The 22,938-nt window shown below is 40.8% G+C and overlaps 2 protein-coding genes across 3 annotated transcripts in view; one reads left to right on the forward strand and one right to left on the reverse strand.

Moving 5' to 3' along the window:
• Positions 1 to 11,089, reverse strand: part of LOC122647507 (SNF1-related protein kinase catalytic subunit alpha KIN10) — a 56,927-nt gene extending 45,838 nt beyond the window's left edge. The window contains exons 1-3 of one of the 2 annotated variants that reach the window (XM_043840896.1): positions 11,022 to 11,089; positions 1,416 to 1,607; positions 359 to 543 (exon numbers count right to left, since the gene is read on the reverse strand). In XM_043840896.1, coding sequence (XP_043696831.1) covers positions 359 to 543; positions 1,416 to 1,605 — 375 coding nt within the window. In that variant the 5' untranslated portion in view covers positions 1,606 to 1,607; positions 11,022 to 11,089. Of the gene's footprint in view, positions 1 to 358; positions 544 to 1,415; positions 1,608 to 11,021 lie in introns of those variants that run through there. The other variant, XM_043840895.1, reaches the window with a different exon arrangement.
• A 10,209-nt stretch (positions 11,090 to 21,298) lies between these two features.
• Positions 21,299 to 22,591, forward strand: LOC122647506. The gene is made up of 3 exons (XM_043840894.1): positions 21,299 to 21,810; positions 21,928 to 22,066; positions 22,208 to 22,591. The coding sequence occupies exons 1-3, from the start codon at positions 21,299 to 21,301 to the stop codon at positions 22,589 to 22,591; spliced, it is 1,035 nt and encodes a 344-aa protein (XP_043696829.1).
• Positions 22,592 to 22,938: the final 347 nt, after the last annotated feature.

Below are 22,938 nucleotides of genomic sequence, written 5' to 3' on the forward strand. Positions count from 1 at the left end.
CCCTACCCTAACAAAATAACCCTAATTTTACCAAAACACCTATTTTAACCTAGCCGATTCACCTGTTCATAACAGATCCCGGTTTAAATAAACTCAAAACAGAACTCTGCTTAGTAGTCAAATGTTAGAGTTAGATTAGAATACTTAATAGCTAGACAGAGTTCTGTTTTGAGTTTATTTAAAGAATTGTCATTTTCTTCCTACTTTTGGCTATTGTTTAATTGGATGAGCCAATAGAGAACCCAAATAGAGTTTTGTGACCCGGGTTCCACATCAATGTAACTCCTCTTTAATGAACATATTAGATGAAAGAGACTAAATAGTACTGTGGAGAAATCTTATGGAGAAGAGATTCAACCTGCTGAAAAAAATTGCGAGCTTCATCCTCCTGCAACCTTCCCTTCTCTACAATGTAATCAAACAGCTCCCCTGACTTTACATACTCCATCACAACATAAATATCTGTCGGTGTTTCTATAACTTCATACAGTCGTATAATATGAGGATGCATGAATAGTTTCAATATTTTTATCTCTCGTCTCACTGCAAAACACAACACACGAATCATCCATAAACAATTGAAGTCGAAGCTTCAAAATAAGCATGAATGGAACTAAAATATTTAGCAACTTCAAATACAAAATTATTGAAGAATTAACTTGAAATAAAAGGATAACACATATAAGATTTTAAGTGCTTATAAGCATTGATTTGAAAGAAAAGTAGATTGCATATTATTTTAAGTGTTTAAAAATGTTTTCCCCAATCATTGCTAGTGAGATTATGTTCAATTAAAGATGAACAAGAAACATCGCACGACACTCCCTACCAATACAACAACAATAACGTCTAGGACATGATCGCTGAATACTGTTGATAAATAATGTTTACCCGGTTGAACACCAGCCGGGAAAACATGATTCCAAATTACCGCTCATGTCTATTCATTCTCCAATTAAAAAGAAAATTCCAAAAAGGTATAATAGCAATTGAGATTTTATGTTCTGGCACAATTTTGTCCAAAATTCATTATAAACATCGAGAAACAGTATAAGATCAACAAAGGGGCGGTCCATATTTGAGAAAACCTTTTAAGAATTCCATGTTTCCATTGAAGAGAGGCAATAATGTATAACAGAATCACAATAAGCAGTCCAATATGCCCACCGACCCTCCCCCCCAACCCACACAAAAAAAAAAGAGAGTAAGTGGTCCCGTCTCCTGAATGTAGCTGGAACAGAACAGTCAAACGATAGGGGCAGAATGAGTACATTTTCCTGGTAACAGAACAATTCAATAAATTCAATAAAAGCATGTACCATTTGACTATTCAACTTTTTATATACATCTATAATGGCAGAAAATTCTAGAAAATGTCAATACATTGTATTAGCATCCAACCATATGGTTTTTACCTTTTTCTTCCATTTCCATGTTTTTTATCTTTCGACGATTAAGGATTTTGATGGCAACTTTGTGGCCCGTCAACGCATGCTCTGCAATTTTTACCTTACCAAATGAACCAATTCCAAGAGTTTTACCAAGTTTATAGTTCGGCAAGTAGATATCCACACTACCGCCTCCTTTCCCACTTGGTCCATCCATTTGTCTGTTGCAAAGAACAGCACTCAGAAGTCAGAGCAGGCAAATTTGGAATAAAGCACAGTACATACACTAAATTCTTGAACCACAAAGAGGATCATTAAAAACTAGCCCTCCATCACTCAATCAAATATGAGACATTTGAAAAATAGCCACTCATGAACCTACATTTTCTGAGTCACCAAACTAATTCATAACAGCTGCATAATTCTCCAATTTCCCCCCCTCTTTTCTGAACATCTAAAAGTAAACAATGGACCCAAGTGTTAGTATCATCCAATCACTCCATGTTTTAGCATGAAACATCACCTAGGTGAGGATCGTTGAGCAATAACCACCTAAGTTTTGACCAGGTGTAAAGGTTTAAATCTGCTTTCATTTTTTCCTTTTATCACAGTGAAGTACAATTGTATTTTTTTTTTTAAAAGTACATAGAAACACGTCTAAGGAGATTAGTTGCCTGGTATGGTAGGTCCTGTATTTCAGAAAAAAAATAATAATGCGTTGAGCAATCACCACCTAGTTTTGATCAGGTGTAGAGGTTAAAAATATTAATACCTCCACTGCCGCCACTACCACCACCACCTCCACTGCCGCCACTTCCACCACCACGAAGTTTTAGGGTATTCAATGGAATTTTAGAAAATTTATAGAAGTTCCAGAAACAGAAATTATTGCGCATAACAAACACGTTTCTATTTCTTTACTGGCCCAGAAATAGAAATTACTATGCGATACCAAACAAGTTTTTTTGTCCAGATATTTGGCATAGTAACAGATACAAAAAGTAATTTCTGAAATAGAAACATGGCCCAGAAACAGAAGTGTTGTCATTATTTCAAAGAGAAAAAAACAATATTAAATGTCCCACATGGCTTATGTTAGGAACCAAGGGTAGATGTGTGACAATAAAATGAGCTCAATAAAACATGTGAAAACATTCACTATGTTTTCAGTAAATCATTGAAAATGATCCATGGACAGTGAATCTTGTTATCGAGATTCATGTGAGTCTCGGTATTAGCACTAGGTGCTAATACCGAGACATTTGAGAAGGTAGCTTAGTCATGTTTTTATTTATTTTTTATGTTTGATTTCTCTGTTTTACCCTTAATGAATATATATTGAAGTTTAGTGAGAAATTACACACATCGTGTAACCCTCGGCCTGCACATCTTCTCTTCCTCTCTTCCTCTCTTCCTCTCGTTTTCTCTTCTCTTTCTTTTCCTCCCATTATTGACATGGTATCAAAGCATTAGGCACTGTCACAGCTCTCTTCGATTATCCTCTATACTATTTTAGAATCCAATATTGAAGATTGAAGGGTCCGTGAGAGATTGAAATTTTGCGGCGGCTTCTATTTTTCGGTTGAAGGGGTGCACCACCCTATGCCCTTTTTTGGATCTGTTTAGAGACTAGTTCATGTTCTAAATTAAGAACTAGGTCTCTCTTTTCGTTTGTGGAAGTACTTTATGGAGTTTGATGGAGTAAAGGTTGCATTGGAAGCTGAAGATCAAAATCGACAACACTTGTCAGGGTTTTTGAGATTGATTTTTCAAGGTGAAAGAAAAATTTATTTTTCACAAGGTTTTGGATCGATTTTTGGATCCTATTTGTTAGACTGGATTTTTTGGCAGTGTACTGGACTGTTTCGGCTATTACCTGGAAGCAGAATTTGGGAGCAGATTTTTCGTGGAGCATCTTCTCTTGGAATCGATTTCTGTAAAGGTTTTTGACAAAATCGATTTTTTGTCAGGGTTTTGAGGTTCAAATTTTCCAGAATTTTATCTCTTGTTTTTACATCTTTACTCCATCGATTTGATCTTGCATAATAGGTGATAATTCAAAATCAGTGATGACCGAAGTTTTCTCTTTCTCCCCCAGTCGTATTACTGAAAAGAAATTGGAAGGGATCACCAACTTTAAACAATGGAGGAAAATTGTTAAGTTGGTTTTAAAGGGACGTGATCAGCAGGATCACTTATTTAAGAATAAACCTGATGCTGACCCCTTATGGGATATCGTTGATGCTAGAATCTTGGGACAGATGCTGAATTCTATGGAACATCAGATTGTCGATTTGGTGACACACATTGATACTGTTAAGGAGTTGTGGGAGTATCTTAATGTTTTGTACTATGGACAAAACAACCTTTCCCGCATTTATGAGTTGTCCCAGGAGTTCTATAGGGTTGATCAAAAGGGTTGTCCTTTGACCCAATACCTGGCTGATTTTAAAAGGATGTATTTCGGAGCTTAATTCACTTCTTCCTATTACTTTTAATGTGGAAGAAATGCAAAGTCAGCGGAAGCAGCATGCTGTTATGGGGTTTTGGGGAGGACTTGAGAAGGAGTTTGATTCAGTCCGTTCCCAAATTCTTGGTGTTGACAAGGTAGCCACATTGTCCGAAACATTTTCCAGAGTTTTGCGTGTTTATCGTGAGAATTCTACTGCTGTTGATACATCCGCTTTGGCATCTTTTCCACCCAACCATGGGCCCAATAGTGGGGCTGGTAATGGTGGTCGTGGTAATAGTGGTGGTGGTCGTGGACATGGGGTTGATTCTGGTAAACCACCTACTTTGGGTACTCAAGATGCTTCTGATGGTTCGGATTTGGTGAAGACTTGTCACCATTGTGGTCGCCCAAGACACATCCAACATTTTTGTTGGAAACTTCATGGCAAACCATCTCAGCAATAGTTTGCTAATTCTGCTACTACTACTGAGTCAGTTGTTTCTACATCTCCACAGCCAGGGGGTAAGACTGTGAAAACGTCTGATGAGGAGTATACTCGTTTTATTCAGTTCCAGATTTCTCAATCAACCCAGCCTTCAATCACCACCTTTGTTCAAACAGATAATGCCATTTCATGTATTTCGATTGCTACATCTCGTCCCCAGATCATTGATTCAGGGGCTTCGGATCATATGACTTGTGTTTCAGGTATACTTTCCTCCTTCCAAAAGTCATCTAGTGTTACTTTAGCTGATGATTCCTTAGCTAAAGTGACTGATACTGGCACTGTTCATGTTACACATTCTTTGACTGTCTTCAGTTCTCTATTTGCCTGATTTCCCTTTCAATCTTTTATCTGTTAATCGACTTACCAAAACCTATAACTATTCTATTACCTTTTTCTCGGACTCTGGTGTATTTCAGGATCTTACGACGAAGAAGATGATTGGTAGAGATTGAGAGTCGGGGGGCTTTATATACTTGAGGACATTTCATCTATGGCGTGTACCGGTGGGGCGTCACCCCACCAGATTCATTGTCGTTTGGGTCATCCTTCGTTGGAGAGTTTGAAGCTTCTTGATAGTCGTTTTCGGTCACTTTGCAATTTAAATTGCGAGTTGTCAGTTTGGGAAACTTCACCACGTGAGTTATCCTCCTAGAGTCAATAAACGGTTTGACCAACTTTTTTCTTTAGTTCATTAAGATGCATGAGAACTGTGTCCTGTCATTTCAAACATTGGGATTTCGTTACTTTGTAACCTTTGTTGATGACTATTCTAGGGTTACCTGGTTATATTTAATGATAAATCATTCTGAGTTATTTTCCTGCTTTTGTGCTTTTGTGAATGAGGTAAATAATCAATTTCAGACTCCTTTGCGTATCCTTCATAGTGATAATGCTAAGGAGTATTTTCTACTCCTTTTGTTGAATCTATGGTTCAACGTGGTATTATTCATCAATCCTCTTGTGCTTAAACCCCACAACAAAATGGTGTAGCCGAGAAGCAGAATAGGCATTTAATGAAAGTTACTCGCTTTCTTTTATTTGAGATGAAAGTGGCTAAATCATTTTGGGCAGATGTTGTTTTAACCTCATGTTACCTTATTAATCACATGCCTTCCTCTGTTTTACGTGGTGGTATTCCCTTTTCTTTGTTGTTTCCTTCTATACCATTATCCTTTTTACCACCATCGGTGTTTGGTAGTGTTTGTTTTATTCGTGATCATCATCCTGGTGTTTCAAAATTGAGTCCTAAAGCTCTCAAATGTATGTTTGTTGGTTATTCTCGCACCCAAAAGAGTTATCATTGTTATTATTTTGAGTTACAAAAGTATTTTGTTACTGCTGATGTTTCCTTCTTTGAATCCACCCCTTATGATGGTTTGACTTTCACTGTGTCTGAGTTGGATGATGATCTTCCCGTTTCCATTGTTCAGTCTATTGTTCACCATGTTCTGCAAGCTGCCTCATCACCAGCATCTCCACCTATTGTGTTTCAACGTCACTATAGGAAAGTATGGGCTCCGCCCGTTCTTGCGAGTTCTGCTCCATCTACTTCTTCGCCGGCAGATCCTGAAATAGGTACTACTTCTACTCCTTTGGAATCTCCTTCTGGTCTTAATATCCCTATTGCCCATCGTAAGGGTGTTCGGTCTTGTACCCAACACCCCATTTCTAATTTTGTTTCCTATGCTGGTTTATCTTCCACCTTTCATTCTTGTTTACAAACTGTTGAAAATCACCTTGTTCCAAAGTCTGTCGCAAAGGCATTGTCTAGTCCTAGTCGGAAGGCTGCTATGAATGAGTGTTGGCATTGGAGGAAAATCAGACTTGGGACCTTATTCCCTTACCCTCAGGTAGATTTGCTATTGGTTGTCGTTGGGTGTATATGGTGAAAGTGAACCCTGATGGATCCTTAACTCGTTTGAAGGCCCACCTTGTTGCAAAGGGCTATGCCCAAGTTTATGGTGTGGATTATTTGGATATCTTTTCCCCTGTGGCGAAGCTTACTTCTGATTGCATTTTGATTTCTCTTGCTGCTACTTATCATTGGCCTTTGTACCAGCTTGATGTTAAGAATGCATTTTTGTATGGGGATTTGCATGAAGATGTTTATATGGAGCAACCTCCTGGGTTTGTTGCTCAGAGGGAGTCTGGACTTGTTTGTAAGCTCAAGAAGTCATTGCATGGGCTGAAACAATCCCCTCGGGGCTTGGTTTGGCTGGTTTACTAAAGTTGTATTAGAGTTTGGGCTGACACGGTGTAGTAGTGATCATTCTGTATTTTTTCGCCGCTCTGGTGCAAAAAAAATATTCCTTGTTTATGTTGATGACATAGTTATTACAGGAGATGATATTGTTGGTATTGAGAACTTGAAGGTATATTTGCAACAGAAATTTCAGACCAAGAATCTAGGGAAACAGAAGTATTTCTTGGGTGTGGAAGTGGCTCAATTGAACAAAAGGATTTCGCTCTCACAGCGAAAATATGTTCTTGACCTTCTTTCAGAAACAAGGATGTTGGGTTCTAAGCCTTTAGATACTCCCATGGATCCTAATTTGAAACTTACTACTGATGGTGGTGATGTCCTACCTAATCCTGAGAAGTATTGAAGGCTTGTTGGGAAGTAAATTATCTAACAGTGACTCGGCCTAATATTGCCTTGCCTGTGAGTATGGTGAGTTAGTTTTTATCTGCTCCTCGGACATCTCATTGGGAGGCTGTTATGCATTTCTTGCGTTATCTCAAAAAGGCTCCTGGACGTGGTCTTCTCTATAGCGATCATAGCCATGGGTTGATGAGGGTTTTTCAGATGCTGATTGGGCAGGATCTCCAGTTGATAGAAGATCTACTACAGGTTATTGCGTGTTTGTTGGTGGGAACTTGGTGTCTAGGAAAAGCAAGAAACAGATAGTAGTTGCTCATTCCAATGCAAAATCAAAATATAGGGCTATGGCACATGTTATCTGTGAATTGATGTGGGTAAAACCATAGTTGAAGAACTCGTGAGATCTCAGCGAGTTTCTCGGTTTTTTGAGAAACCGAGACGAGATGGCATACTAGTTGCAAAAGTGCAACAACTCGACCGAGATCTCAAGATCTCGCCGAGTTCTCGAGATCTCGAGAATTTCGACCCAAACTCCTTTATATGAGTGTCAGATCTCGAGAATCTCGACTCAAAATCTTAGTATACAGACACTTATCTATGCAAACCTTGGTATATAGACACTTATTTAGGTCAGGAACTAAGACACTTATTTATGCCTAATATCATTTAAGTAAATGACATTTACTTAAGATATTATTCATAAATAAGCAAATACCCCCCTATTTGAATCGAATAAAAATAGTTAAAAAATCAAATTCCAAAAAGAAAAAAAGTCAACCCCCCAATTCAAGAACAAAAACTGGATTTTCCGCGGTAGGTGCAATTTTCAACTTTCTAATGCTGGGGTTTTTCTCAAATCTAAAAATTCCATAAATCTTAATATGGTAAAACATTGCTAAAAACCAAAAGAGTGGTAAAATATTCATTCGTTTTGATGTTCAAGAAAATATTTTCATTCAGAGCGATTTTGACAGCATTTGTGCACACCAAATTAAGTTTGACCGGTACATAACTCCTATTTGGATTTTGTTTTTGCAAAATCTGATAGTGCCATTATGTTTAAATGGCCTAAAATAGGCTGAATACCAAGTTTCAGACCCAAACTAGGTCTAAAACCCACCGAGTTGAGGCTTCGAGTCGGAAAAAAAAATGCACCAACTCAGCAAGATCTCGACTCGACTCGGTTTTTCAAGGGACCGAGTTGGTACCGAGTTCCGAGTTTTAGTACCTTGGGTAAAACAGTTATTGGCTGAGCTTGGCTTTGATATTGATTCTCCAATGCAACTGTGGTGTAACAATCAAGTTGTTGTCTATATTGCTTCAAATCCAGTGTTTCATGAGAGAACGAAACACATTGAGGTTGATTGTCATTTTGTTCGAGCGAAGTAGCAACAAGGATTGATTTCTCCTCGTCATGTTCGTACAGGAGAGCAACTTGCAGATGTGTTCACGAAGTCTTTGGGGAGTGCAAGAGTGGATTATATTTGTAACAAGCTGGGCATGATTAGCATCTATGCTCCAACTTGAGGGGGAGTGTCATCCAGATTCATGTGAGTCTCGGTATTAGCGCCTAGTGCTAATACCGACACATGTGAGAGGGTAGTTTAGTCATATGTTCTTATTGATTTTTTTAATGTTTGATCTCTCTGTTTTACCCTTAATGAATATATATTGAAGTATAGTGAGAGATTACACACATTAGGTAACTCTCGGCATGCACATCTTCTCTTCCTCTCGTTTTCTCTTCTCTGTCTTTTCCTCTTATTATTGACAAATCTCAAAATGACCCAGATGATGACACTTTAAGTACTTAGCACTTTGTAAGGCAACACTTCTGTGTTTTTTGAGTGTTTCTGGGTCTGACACAGTTTTTTGTGTTTCTATGTTTTTTTAGCGTTTCTGGGTCCTAAAATGTTGTATGGTAACACTCAGGAAAAAAAACATTTCTATAACTAAGAAGAAACAGAAATCTGTATGGGTCGCACAACATAATCATTTTTGTTGTTTACCAAAACTTACGTAAAATGCCACCTGCACCAGGGGTTTCCATCATAAACTAAATCTGCTTTACATAATAACTTCTACATCATCAACTTCAAAGCTGGGGTTATTTTATCAAATATTATGTCTTGTAATTCAAAGTTCAGCCAGAGAACATAAACTCAAGTATCTTACCATTAACCCTTTCAAAGTAGACTCTAGCAAGCAATTCTTTTTTAGGGGCTAACCTCTACTTTCTATAAAATTTGAGGAAGGAATACAGCAAATGCCTTGCTGCATACAAATCTCACCAATCACCTCAACTCACCTTGTGTCTAAGCCTCAAAATCATTAAAATCAAGGATACCCAATCAAAAAATGCAAGACCAAAGGGGGTAAAAGAAGTAACGCAATCGTCGTTTGGGGTTGACAACCCCAAAGAATTGAAGCTGTGTGGGATAATCCAACGAGCAACCAAGGAACCCCAATTGATTTCACTTCTCAAGAAGAGTAATCTAACAGTTCTGGAGACATTATAACAGACAACAAACATCACAATGCATTTTTAGGATTTTTCAGCATAAAAATAGCAGCAGCATCCATAAAGCAACCAGAACCCCGGAAAGTAGATGAATTCGAAGACTACAAATAAAATTGTAAACTGCCTAGCAATTCATATCGTAGATGACGCAAGTGACGTGACTAAAAATTTTCCACAACTTAAGAACTAGTGAAGAGTACAAATATGTTGGAACCGCTTCCTCTAAAAGGCCGACCTTGTAGGAAAGGGAGGAAACAATATGTATATCATACAGGAGCTCTAACACTGCGGACTATCCATAGGGGGAACACGGGTGGATAAATAATTCAACAAAATATCTAAATGCACTCATTGGGTTAAAATTGCACCTCGAATTATGGCTTGTTGTAATTCCCTACTTTCGCCATGAGTGACATTCTTCAAGGGTGACGTTGATGGAACCAAACCAAAGGGAAACCCTAACCCTATCACTCAGCTCAAAAAGCAAGATTGGATGAAAAAGGAAGGATTGTTTCTTTCCCCGTTAATCTCGAAAAAACCCAAACCAATAAAGGGCTAACGAGTGATGAGAACAAAAACCTAACAAACAAAGTTGAAAAACGGAAGAAGAAAGAGAAGGGCGCAAGAGGACGAAATAAAAAATTAAAATTCCAATTTCTAATGTTTTAAATTGAACAAAGCAGCAGACTAACAACTATAACAGTGCCTTTTTTGTTATTTTTAATTGAGAAATAAAATGTGCTTCACTGAGAGCGCACATCCTCTGTGCAGGCCATCAAATTCAAATCCACAACTCACTGTCCCACTGAGAGTTCCAGAGGTCGATTGGGTTTACAGAGGTTGGGTGTGAAGAAAAGTTACAGATCAAGAACACAATTGCAGAGGTCAAGCACAAAGAGAGCACCAGAGTTTGATCGAATTTACAAAGGTTGAGAAAGAACTAGGTTAGAGTAGTCATGCGAGTGAAGAAAGGTTGTGAGGTTTTAGGGCAAAACATCACCTATTGTTATGTTTTTCTTGGAAATTCCAATATTACCTTCATTATCTCAGGAAATTGATACAGGTGTTTCTCAGGAAATTGGTAGAAGTGTTTCTCTAATGTGAGAAACATTATTTTGGTGTTTTTCAAATGGGGATCAAAAGTGTGACAAGTGCCCAGTTCCTTTTTTTTTTTAAAAAAAAAATCAAACTGGACATACCATGCAGTTTTCGCCCCATTTCTGTTCCAAAAAAAACAGAAAAACCCTAGAAACGCTTTTTAAGAACGTTGCCATACAGAGCCTAACAGACCAACATAAATGGTCCATTCCCCGAGAACACACAGACTTAACCCTTTATTTACAAATGGTTTTAAATGTTTTAAAGCATATTCATCACTGAAAAAACATACCCTTATTTTAATCTGATAAGATTTATTTTCCAACAAACCAATTCATAAATTTGATATCATATTCCCACCATGTGTTACTACCTTTCTTATATAACTGGTATAAGGTCTACAGAGTAACAATTTTCAAAATTGGAAAAAAAAAATAATAATAAAAAGTTACCTCCACACTGTGAGTGCTAAATGTAAAATTCTCTTTAATACCCAATATCTTTCAGATGCTTCACATATCTCTCTGGAAATCCTTTATGACTGAGCAAAAGAAAGGCAGGTGTCATCAATATAAAACCAATTTCAGAGACAGAAAAACTTTAAAACAGTAAGAGAAACTTTTCCAATGTAGAACTGACAATTTTTAGGAAACTATGGAATTAATCTAATGAAGGAATATAAGATCATAGAGCATATATAGATTCACCATAGAATTCAGTGACCGACATGAGAAACTGCAGTACGCATAGTTGTCAAAGCGTTGCCTAGGCGTCCAGACACCTTGGACGCCTTCGTCTCCTAGACGGGCACCTTGGACGCATTGGCCGTCTTGTTGGCGTCGCCTTGCGTCCATGCCCCCTCCAATGCCTTAGGTCAACCAGACAAAATGACAACTATGGCAGTAAGCAGTTAAGCTGACCTAACTCATAAATAACCACCATAATATCAAAAAAAAATAAAAAGTTGTCACAACAAACCCGTGTAAAATCTACACATGGTGAGGCTAATGCCACCCTAAGTTACTACAATACATCAAAAGTCAACAACAGGTTGAGTATTTTAAGTGAAAAATCCTCACTAGGTAATTACAAGCACCTGTTCTACTGCAACCATTCAAAATAACCAATGAAAAGGCAGAGTCAATAACAGGAGCCAACCATTGAACTCGAGAAATACATCTCATACACGAAATAATGTGGTATTCTAATCGCCTAAGGGATTGCGGTTAGAAAACCTCATGTAAAACCAGGATCACAGATATCAAGCACTCAAAGTAGAAACCAGAATTTAGCAACTACAAGAAATAGAAACACCTAAAATAGTAACCAGATTTGGAACTTCCAGAATTAGTAAGCAGAAATCTGAAACTGAAACTGAACCAAAAGTAGACATTAATGAAGCAAGTTCAGAAAATAGTAATTAAACCATGGAATAGAAAAATGATACCAAAGACGGTTTAGATTTGCAATTTCCATACCTTGTATTCATTAAGTAAATATGTAGACATAGTTAATGATATGTATAATGGTGTGGTGATTAGTATAAGAACCATGGGGGTTCAAGGTAGTTAATTCCTAATTACAATTTGGGTTGCATCACAGATCAACTTTAACCCTTATTAGTCTACGCTCATCATGGATGATTTAACCAGAGAAATTCAAGAATCCCCAAGAAGTACTTTAAGGGACCCATGAGAACACTACTTGCTCATAGGCGCATGCTAGCATTTATTGCTCTGCAGTAGCACGTTAGCATATCTTCTCGCAGGAACCCTAGACGTTTGGCTCCTTGTTCGTTCTCATGGGGGATCCTCCCAGGGAGGATCAACCTCCTGAGCCAGGTTCTTGTGGCAATGGGGTCAGGGGTCATTCTTACGCTTCAATGGTCTCAAAGTCTCTCTCGTTCCAGCCTGTGGAGATATCGTTAAAGAAGCCTTGCTTTCATCTGGACTGCCCTGCGATTTTTTTCTCCCAGGAAGAGTTGATGTGTTCTGAAGTTCCTTTTAGTTTCTCCCTTATTGCGAAGTATGCTTATGGCAGGCCTTCGACTTTCATATCAAGGCGGGGCTTAAGGCTTCATTTCAGCTGGTTTTGGACATTGCTATTTCTAGTTTGGATCAAAGGCATCTTCTTCTTCGCTTCGTAGATAAGTCTGATTTTACTAAGGTGTGGCTTAAGGAACAAATACACATTAAAGGCTTTTTGTTCCATTTCTTCAAGTGGACACGCAACTTTAAGCCTGGAACTGAATCTCCAGTTGTGCCCGTTTGGGTTTCATTCCCAAATCTGCCGGTCAATTTTTACCAAGGTAATTTTTTTTCTCTCCGTGGCTGGGGCAGTGAAGCAGGTCGTCAGAGTGGATGGGGCTACTGCAGGCTGCTCTCGTACAATGGCGGCCAGGGCCTGCGTTGAGTTTGATCTGCGTGATCATGACCTGGACAGAATCTGGATTGGCTGCGGGTCTGATGGTTTTTTTCAGAAAGTGATCTACGAAAGAAAACCTTCATTCTGCAGCAGGTGTAATAAAATTGGTCACTTTGTAGAGAACTGCAGGAAAAAGATTCAGAAGGAAGCCATTCATCGGGGAGAGCAAGGAAAGAAATTATTGCATTCGGCTGCGGTTATGGAAGTTTTGGATGTTGGAAATAACGGGGACAAGAGCGCTGTGTCTCGAAAGAATGATAAGCAGGCTGAGAAGGGCGGCGGAGCTTTGGTCTCTCAATCCAACGTTTTTGCTAGGCTGCAATCTGACCTGGGTACTCAAAGTACGTCTGCTGCTCCTATCCGTTAGGAGGTCTCTCATGATCAGGAGGGTATAACTGAGATGCTGCATGGTACTGTTCACAAGGAGGCATTGAATGCGGGTGTCACAGGGATCTTGGATTTTCCTGATCAGGTTTTAGGTACTTCGAAGGCGTGTTGGCGCCCGACTGGTAGATTGTTGACTTTGGATCAGCTGGGGGTTCATCCTACCTCGAGTGAGGTTGTCCTTGGAGTGGACGAGATTAACTTGGTTCGTTCCTCGGACGAGGGCGACCTAAATTCTGAAGAGGAGGGGAATTTCTCGGATGGGAAAGAGGATGTTGTCTCTGCCCAAGGAGTGGAGGATATGGTGAATGTTAATGCTTCATTATTGGTCAAGAATTTCAGGAAGGATGGTGTTGAAGATCTGGGGTTGCTTGGTAAGCAGATCCATGGCCGCTCTTCCAGGTTCATGGGTGAATCGAAGGATGATTTCAGCTCAGATGGTTTTAATGGCCAACCGTGTGACTGGGAAGTAGGAAGACATAGTTAATTCTCTCAAAGTGTTCAGCCTTACTTTGCACAACAGGGTGAATAGAATGCGTTCAATCCTTCGTGAAAATGAAATGTAATATTACGTAAGGCTAAGAATTGCCTTCAAACATTACAACAACGGATATTTATAGGCAATACAACGACGGACTTATCACAACTTCAAATCCACGGACTTAACACAACCTGAAATCCATGGACTGATCACGACTTGAAATCCACAAAGCATCCAACACATAAGACTTTTGACATGACAAGACATTCATGCATAACAACAACTGTAGAATTACATAACACGACAAACATTACACGAATACATAGCACAATAAACATGACACGAATACATAACACGACAAACGCTTTAGTCTGTCTCGGGGCTGCTAGAGGAGTGAGCACCTGTGCGGTAGTGGAAGTATTGGTGAACTTCATACTGCACGTGTTGTCTCATGATATGACGGATCAGTGGGTGTTGCAGCACATTATTGACATCCCATGCTGTGCAGGTGGAGTTGAGAAGGATAGGAGGTAAAGTAGCTGGGTCCACTTGCTTTTCGGTACACATGGTTCTCATGAACTGTCTCCATTGTTCCCGTGTCGATTCATTGGCATCTCCTTTGGGCAAAGAGGTCATCATCACTAGTTCCAATAATGGAGAAGGAAGGGCTATAGGCTATGAGACGATGATCAAGGATTGGAGGTTCAACAAGGGCAGGGTGAATATGGTCAACAGGTCGATGGAAGAGGATGGTGGCAAAGAGGTGATCGTGAGGCAGGCTGGTCAACACATTAATCCAATGTGGGATGGGGGCAAAAAGTTGGAGAAACCTCGCAAAATGAGAAGGAACGGCAAGGTGAAGAAAAGTGTTGGGCCTGGATGGTAACCTATATCTGGAAGAGGTTTGTCGTAAATAGTGGATGAGGGCAGGGATGGAGAAACACATGGCAATTTTATGAACAACTAACAGGTGCCAAAAGAATACCACAAACGCCTTTTCAAACATGTAATACTGGGTGATGGTGAAAAGAGTTAGGAATGGGTAATCTGGGTGACAGACCATCCAATCGTATTGAAGGCCATACCTATGGGCAAGGACTGCAAGGAGGGATTGGTCGGTTTGGGTACTGTAACTAACCATAGTCCTTCCAGAAATGTCAAAGTAGATTTCGGGAGGAAGAGTGGGTAGAAGATGGACAAGATCAAGGAGGGGAAGGTCTAGTGGTGGTGGTTCAGATGGTCCTGGGTCATTTTGATTGGACCGGGAGGATGAAGCACGGGAGCGAGAGGAAGGCCAGAGTGGCATACAGAGGACATGAATGGATGAATGGATTGAATTTTTCATTCGGGAAAGGAAGTCTGCAAGAATGTTATCTTTGCCTTGAATGTGTTTGACCGTAAAGGACCACTGAGAAAACCAGTCTGTCCATCGGAGGAGCTGAGGCTCGGGAAGAACCTTTTGCTTGAATTGAAGCATTTTTTGGAAGGAAGACATATCCATCTCGACTTGGAAGGTGTGACCAATGAGACAAAATTGAAACTTCTCAATACCACGCCTGACCGCCAATATTTCCTTTAAGGTAGAATGATAATGCTGTTCTGCTGGTTTAAACTGTGCGCTTCTGTATCCGCAAACCTTCCGGGTTCCATTCTTTACTTCTTCTAAAAGGACTGTTGCCCATTGCTCATCACTTGCATCGGTTTGTAGGATTCTGAGGCCTGTAGAAGGGATTCGGAGAGGGGGCAGATGCTAGGCAATATCTTTGAGAGTCCGGACTGCCTTGTTGTAGTCCTCCGTCCATGGGGGAGGATTCTTCTTAAGAAGTTTGTTCAAAAGTCATGTATGCCGAGTCTGATGTGGAATGAACTCAGTCATATAGTTGATTATTCCAAGGAATTGCTAAAGCTGCTGCACAATGAGAGGACCATCGGGGAACTGGAGAAGAGACTTCCCAATATGAGGTTGAAGCTCATATTTTCCTCTCTAATTGTGACGCCAAGGAAATCTATGGTAGAGACTCCGACCTCCATCTTTTTGGGTGAAAGCATGATTCCATATTGTACAGTGATGGCATAAAATTGGGCCAGTAACTGGTGGTACTCCTCTTCTGTCTTGGAAAAGAGAAGGATGTCAACAATGTAGATAAGTGCCTGGGTTTGGATAGGTGCATAAATTTTCATCATTGCCTTTTGGAAAAGAGATGGGGCGACCTTGAGACCAAATGGCATGACATTCCAATGGAAATGGTATCCAGGGATGCAAAAGCCTGGCTTGGGTTGATCATCCGGGTGAATACCAAGCTGCCAGAATCCAGCCTTTAAGTCAAACTTACTAAAAATTGTCGCCTCTGAAAGTTGCAACATAAGCGTCGCTCGTGTTGGCAATGGAAATTTATCATCTGCCAGGAATGCATTGAGGGGTTGGTAATTGATGACAAACCAGAGTTTGCCTCTAGATTGTTCTGCTCTCTTGTTAACATAGAATGCCTCACATGCCCAGGGAGAGGATGTTGGTTCAATAAGACCTTGGGCTTGTAGGAGGGTGACTTCTTCTCGCGCAAGAGCAAGATGGGATGGATTCATGCCTGTGTGGCTGGCTTTAGTAGGATTTGCATCTTCATTCTTCTTTAAGGGAAGCTTGATGAAAAATTGTGGGTTTTGCCATAGTGGGTGATCACACTTAGTAAGGAATTCAGTGTGAGAATCCACACAACACTGAGAAATCAACTGCTGCTTGATATCTGCAAAAGGAATTGCTAGAAAAAGATTAGGAACTGATGTCCAAGGGAGAAATTGCTTTTTATAGGTCAGACCATGGGCACTCCATTGAAGAGAAGGGAGTTTGCTGAGAAGGTCAAAACCAATAAGAGCATCTCGATCAGGTAGGGAGGACCCTAAAACTCTATGGCTAATGACCAAAGTGGGAAATATTTTGAACTTAACTGGGTCTTTGGAAATAAGATCCACTGAAAAGGTCTTACCATTAGCTGCGGTAAAGTACTGCTTATGAGGCTTCCAACAGCAAGAAGGTAAAACATGGGGTGCTAAGATGGTCATGGTAGCCTCGGTGTCAAAATATCCAATAATTTTGACCGGACGGTCCCAAGCTGCGGGGACTATGTATAAGGGAGCTAAAGGAAGGAGAACCTTAGCAGCTGGGACTAATGGTGGAGACGGGGGTGGAGGATTAGAGTGGAAGAGGGGGTAGACGGGTTCAAATCTGTCGAACTCAGTTTCAGATTCAGATTCTGTCTCTGAAAGCTGTACTTCCAAAGCAAATAAGAGATCTGGGGAAAACTCTTCATCGATAGAGTACAGTGACTCTATATCCGCATCTTCTTCATCACTGGTGTCGAACCTAGCCAACATATGCATGAGGTTGGTCTTCTTCTTCTTGTCAGGGCAATTTTTGGCAAAAATGGCCTTTCTTCCCACAAGAGTAGCAGGTATCGGAAGTCTTTCCTCAGAATTTCTTCCGTTTGAAGTATCTATATCTCTTGTTTTTGGAGTGCTTGTGAGATGGATGGGAGTGGTTTGCTCGCTTATGGGGAGCTGATCTACGCCTGTAAATCTTGGAGAAGTATGATTGCTTCTTTATGGGACAAGTACAGTTTTTGTCCTTGCATTTGATCTTCAGGTACGAAGTGTCACAGGTGTCTTTTAGCTTTTCTGTGGTCTTCTCCCAAGTTTTGAAAAACTGTTGTTGATCACAAAGCCTTTGGAGAGCAGTTTGAATTTCATGGTACAGTCTGCCAAGAGTGATCTGATGAAGGTGGAGACCTTGGATATGTAAATTCTTTGCTGCATCTTTGCCCAAGGGCTCCGGGAAAGAATTCAAGAAGATCTGCTTCATATTTACATCATCAAGACCGCCAAGAATGTAGAAACGGTCCATCATTCTGGTAAAATGTTTTTTAAGGTCTGATTTCTGGAAAGAGCAGCATTTCATCTACAAGTATTCTTCCCGGGCTTTGACATTGTTGCTCTCAATTGGACCAATGAATTCATTATAGAGCTGGGATACAAATTCATCAATTCCTATTTGTACCCATTGTAGCTGCCTGTAAGGGCCGAGGGACATGTACCATTCTCGTAAGGTGCCATGCGTTCTTGCCAAAAACTTTGTTATAGCCGCATGAGAAGTCATTCCCTCTTGCAGCAGTTCAGAAGTCAACCAAGCATGGAACTCTGAGATCTTATCAAGCCATTTATTGAATGGAATTCCATCAAAAGTGAACAATTGCTTGGGATCCTGATTTTGATAGGGCTGGTAATCCGGCATCGGAGCCTGTAGGTTTACCTGGGGAGCGTTCTCACCTACGTGGTCCTCATCATCCGAGATGATAGGATCAGTGACTCCAGTACCTGCCTGTTGGTTCTGTTGGTTCGGCTGAGTGTTTGGTTGGGTCGCAAAGGCAGGGGATATTGTCGTCAGACTCAGCGGAGGATTCAGACATGGTAGAGCCGGAATCATGGTGATCCTGCACAGAGAGAACTGGGATGGATGGTTTAGAGGTAGAATGGAGTTGTTTCAGAAAAGTACTCAAAAGATTTGGGTTCTTTGCAGGAATCAATGGGGAACAGGCTGGCTGGGTAGATTGTGGTTTGGTAGCAAGAGGTACATATGGAACGAAGCCAAGTAGCCTTGATGGGGCTGTATAGGTTGGTTGAAATGTAGGTTGGGAGCAAGACTGCTAGCTTGGCTGATATGGCTGATAGCTTTGTTGTGGAGAGTGATGTGACGTAGATGTATCCCGAGAGGAAGATGAGGAAGTAGACCTATCTCGGGATGAGGACGAAGATTTTCGTTGCCCAATGCGCCTTTGGTCACGTTGTAATTCCTTGAGTAATTCTGTCGGAAAGGTATGCTGTGTATTTGAAGAATCAACTTCAATGACGGGAGGAAACTCAGGTAAGTATGGACCGAGAGACGTCTGAAGTGGAGTCTGTGCCCAACGAAGCTGTTCTTCTAATGCTTTCTTTTCCTTTTCTCGTACTAAAATGAGGGCAGACGCATATGCTACATCCTTGACTGTTGTAGCTATGTGCATAAGTTCATTATGTAGAGCTTCGATCTTCTCTTTGAGATATCTGACATCCAGGTCTTGTTTTTGCAGGGCCAAAGTGGTGTGTTCTTGGTAGGACACAATTTTCTGAAGGTATTGATTCTGAATTAGAGCATTCTCTGCTTACCAGTTCAGCTGAGCTTCAACAGAAGAGTTTCCAGGCCGCTGGCCATCCTAGTCCACCGTATTTGGAGGAGTAACTTTCCAACGAGGCATTCTCTGGTTAGCATCTTCATAGTCAGCAACAGGGGGGAAATTTTTGCTGATTGAGGAGGACGATCCACTGCCCATCATATAGCAAGGGGTGGGTTGAGGTGAGCAGCATCCTAACGAACATGGTTTCCTGTTACCATACTCAACAATGAATTGATATTTTCCAGGATCATCACCAAGAGGACCAACATTTGGACAACCACGTTGGTAGCGTTGCCAGAGAGGAGAGGATCCGGAACTTTCTTCTTCTTCTGAGAGGGAGATTTCTGCCGACGCCTTGGAGGCTCATCATCTTCATCAGTTTGACAACAATCTGGACAGTCACAGATGTCGATATTTGTGGCCTGTAGGACTCTGAAATCGATAAATTGGGTTTCCGTTGGCATCAAAAGCATCAATGGGGACCTGAGGCAAACGAGCTGGGAGTTCTTCAGGAAGAATGGGGACTGTCGGACACATATAGGCTGGTTTTGGAAAACGGACCTCTGTCTTTCCTCCTTCCAAATGCTTGTACGAAGGGTCAATAGAAACAATCGGAGGTGTAGCCGTTTCTTCATGAGTCGACTAATAAGCTGTGATCCAAGATTCTGGGATCAGCTTGATCAGGTCAGATCGGCTGAGCTGTCTGGGAACATGTGTGATGGTGGGATTTCTGTCAGAATCGATATGTAAAAACAGGGCCGAATCATTACTGGTATGGCCAGTATGGAGGTCAAAAGCATGGTTCTGGAACCTATAACAGATCTGGTAATGCAAGGTTGCTACAATGGCAGATTCTACCTGAGGTGCGCCAGTGATATGGATGAGAAACTTCCATGCAGTGGGAAGATTGGGGTCCTTCAAGGAGATATTATATTTAGGATACAGAGTGTAAAAAACTGTGCCATCATTCAAGGTAGTCTGAACATTGGTGATGGTAGCATGTGCATATTGCTTGAATCTCGTGTCCAAGAGATCTAATTTCATCACCATGGGAAGACCCTTTCGACCATGCAAGGTAAGAGTGATCTTTATTGCACCCAGATGAAGATGAGTATAGCCCAAAGCAAGCCATTGCCGAATGAGGTCAGGGCTTATCTCAATGGGGAAATATTATTCTTTGCCGGAAGCATATTGTTCTTTGTCGGCAGCTGTCACCTGATTTTGAGAAAATGGAGGTGCCTGAACATATTCCTTTAAACCAGGGGTTTTCCGAGGGGAAAGAATGGTCTTAATCTTTTTGGTGAAGGATGATGGATTCTGAGGGAATACATCATAAGGATTCAGAATGGGAAAATTTGTAGGGTGGATCTGTTGATCAGCAAGTGTGTAACTGAGCTCGTACAAATAATCCACCTTAGCTGCATGTGTCTGGGGGAATGTCACTGAGGAAGAGCTTGAGGAGGAAGGTCTTAGAGGTTGTAAAGCCATGGCTTATGATGATGAAGAGTTCACCTACTAGATGGAGATGCTTTGCCCGAATAGTTTTCAGAGCGGTATTAAAAAGAGTACCATAGTCTGTCTGAATCTGGCAAGAATAGACGCAGAAGGTTTTCCTAGCATGTAACTGGGATTTACAGTGGCCGCATACCTATGACCCAGACCTGATGCTCAAGGACTTTTATCTGCGTATAAACATTCATGACCACAGACAGACACGGAAATACCATTCCTTTCTGATGGAGAGGATCCTTTATGAAGGCAACTCCAGAGCATACTTGGATAAGGTAGGAACAGGACCTTAGAAGAAAACCATCCGGGAAAGAGCAGAGCCCCTTCCAGTAAGCGAAAAGAGGAATTTAGAACATACTGCTGGCTCTGATACCAAAATGTAATATTACGTGAGGCTAAGAATTGCCTTCAAACATTACAACAACGGGTATTTATAGGCAATACAACGACGGACTTATCACAACTTGAAATGATTTGGTAATGTAAAGAGAGCCAAGATTCAGCCAGTTCAAGCAGAGAGGCAAATTACAAGGTCTATGGGCCCAGGTATCAATCCCCTTCCTCAGTGTTGACAATGAATTTTCTTTATTAGAATTGTCGTGGGTTAGGAAATAAGCCTACTATTAGGCATCTAAAGTCTTTGATTAAAGTTTATAACTTGGATTTGGTTGCTATTGCTGAACCGAAAGTGTCTTTTTCTAAGGCTGCCAATATTTTGAAGCGGGTTAATATGCATCATTGCTTGAATAATGGAGAAAATGGTGCAAACCGAATTTGGGTTTTTGCAAAGGACCATGTGAATGTGGATGTGCTGGAGAGTCACTCTCAATTTCTTACTTTGTCGTGCGCATTCTCGGGATCCAGTAACAGCATGTTTTTTGCGACTGTCCATGCCTCTTGCTCTATTATTGGAAGGAATTTTTTGTGGAAAAGTCTTGGTCTGTTGGCTGCTAATGTTTCTTCCCCATGGGCTCTGTGTGGTGATTTCAACGTCGTACTATCCCCCACGGAGAAAATTGACGGCAGACCTCCATGCGTTGCTTCTGTGGAGGATTTCAATGAGTTTGTGATTAGAGCTGCTTTGTTTGATGCAGGGTTTGAGGGCAATTCTTTTACCTGGTCCAACGGCCAAGTTGGCGAAAATTTAGTCCGAGCGAGACTTGACAGAGTTCTGTGCAATCTTCCTTGGAATTCTTCTGTTCACCACTTGACTAAATCCTATTTTGATCATGCTCCGATTTGGTTTGAATTCTCTACGACCAGAGACAAGCACCCGTCCCCTTTCAGGTTCCAGAAAATGTGTCTCTCATCCAGAATTTAAAATTTTTATTTCTGAAGCATGGTCTACTCCTTTTTTAGGATCCCCGTTGACAATTTTATTCTTGAAATTAAAGAATCTTCGTGTCTAGCACTCTGGCTCAAAGACTGGAATAGGGAGGTGTTTGGAAATATTCACCAAAATGTTAAAACTGCTGAAGATAATGTGGCCAAGGCGGAGGTTGTGTGACATAGAGCCTACGGAGCTGGCTCTTGACAATCTCAAAAGGGCTTGTGAACACTTGCATCTCACCCTCCAAGAAGAAATTTTTTGGAAGGAAAAATCACTTGGAAGGAAAAATCAACAATTAAATGGCTGCAGGAAGGGGAGAGACATACCAGATTTTTCCATGTTGTGGTTAATATGAAACGGAAAAAGGGTGGAATTGGTAAAATAAAAAATGCCCAGGGAGAGTGGCTCCTGGACAGAGAAGGTGTTAATGGGGAAGCTATCAAACATTTCAGTGACATTTTTTCCTCCGATCCTACCTTTCCTGATGCAGACTTGTTGGATGCTATTCCTTCTATAATCACTTCTGAAGATAATGATATGCTTACTGTGAGTCTGTCACCCCGACATTCGAGGAGGCTAAAGATGCGGTTTTCTCCCTTTCAAAGGAAAGTGCGAAGGATCCCGATGGACTCACCGGCCAATTTTTTACAGCTTGCTGGGACATTGTTGGAGCGGATGTTTGGGCAGCAGTGAAAGATTTTTTTAAAGGTGGCTTTCTCCCAAGAAGTTCCACTTCGTCTCATCTCATCCTCATTCCCAAGAAAGATGATCCCGAGTTTATGTCGAATTTTAGACCTATTAGCCTATGTAATTTCTCTCACAAGGTTATAGCTAAGGTGATATCTTGTAGATTGGGGGTTATTTTGCCAAGAATCATTTCTTAGGAATAGGGAATGTTTGTAAAAGGCCGGTGTATACACGACAACATTGCCCAGGTGCAGGAAATGGTTCAGGAGTTGAACAGGAAGACCCGGGGTGGTAATGTAAGTTTAAAACTAGATATGGCTAAGGCCTATGACTACCTTGAATGGGGTTTTCTG

The sequence above is a fragment of the Telopea speciosissima genome, unplaced genomic scaffold, assembly GCF_018873765.1.
Source record: "Telopea speciosissima isolate NSW1024214 ecotype Mountain lineage unplaced genomic scaffold, Tspe_v1 Tspe_v1.0069, whole genome shotgun sequence".
Lineage (NCBI taxonomy): Eukaryota > Viridiplantae > Streptophyta > Magnoliopsida > Proteales > Proteaceae > Telopea > Telopea speciosissima.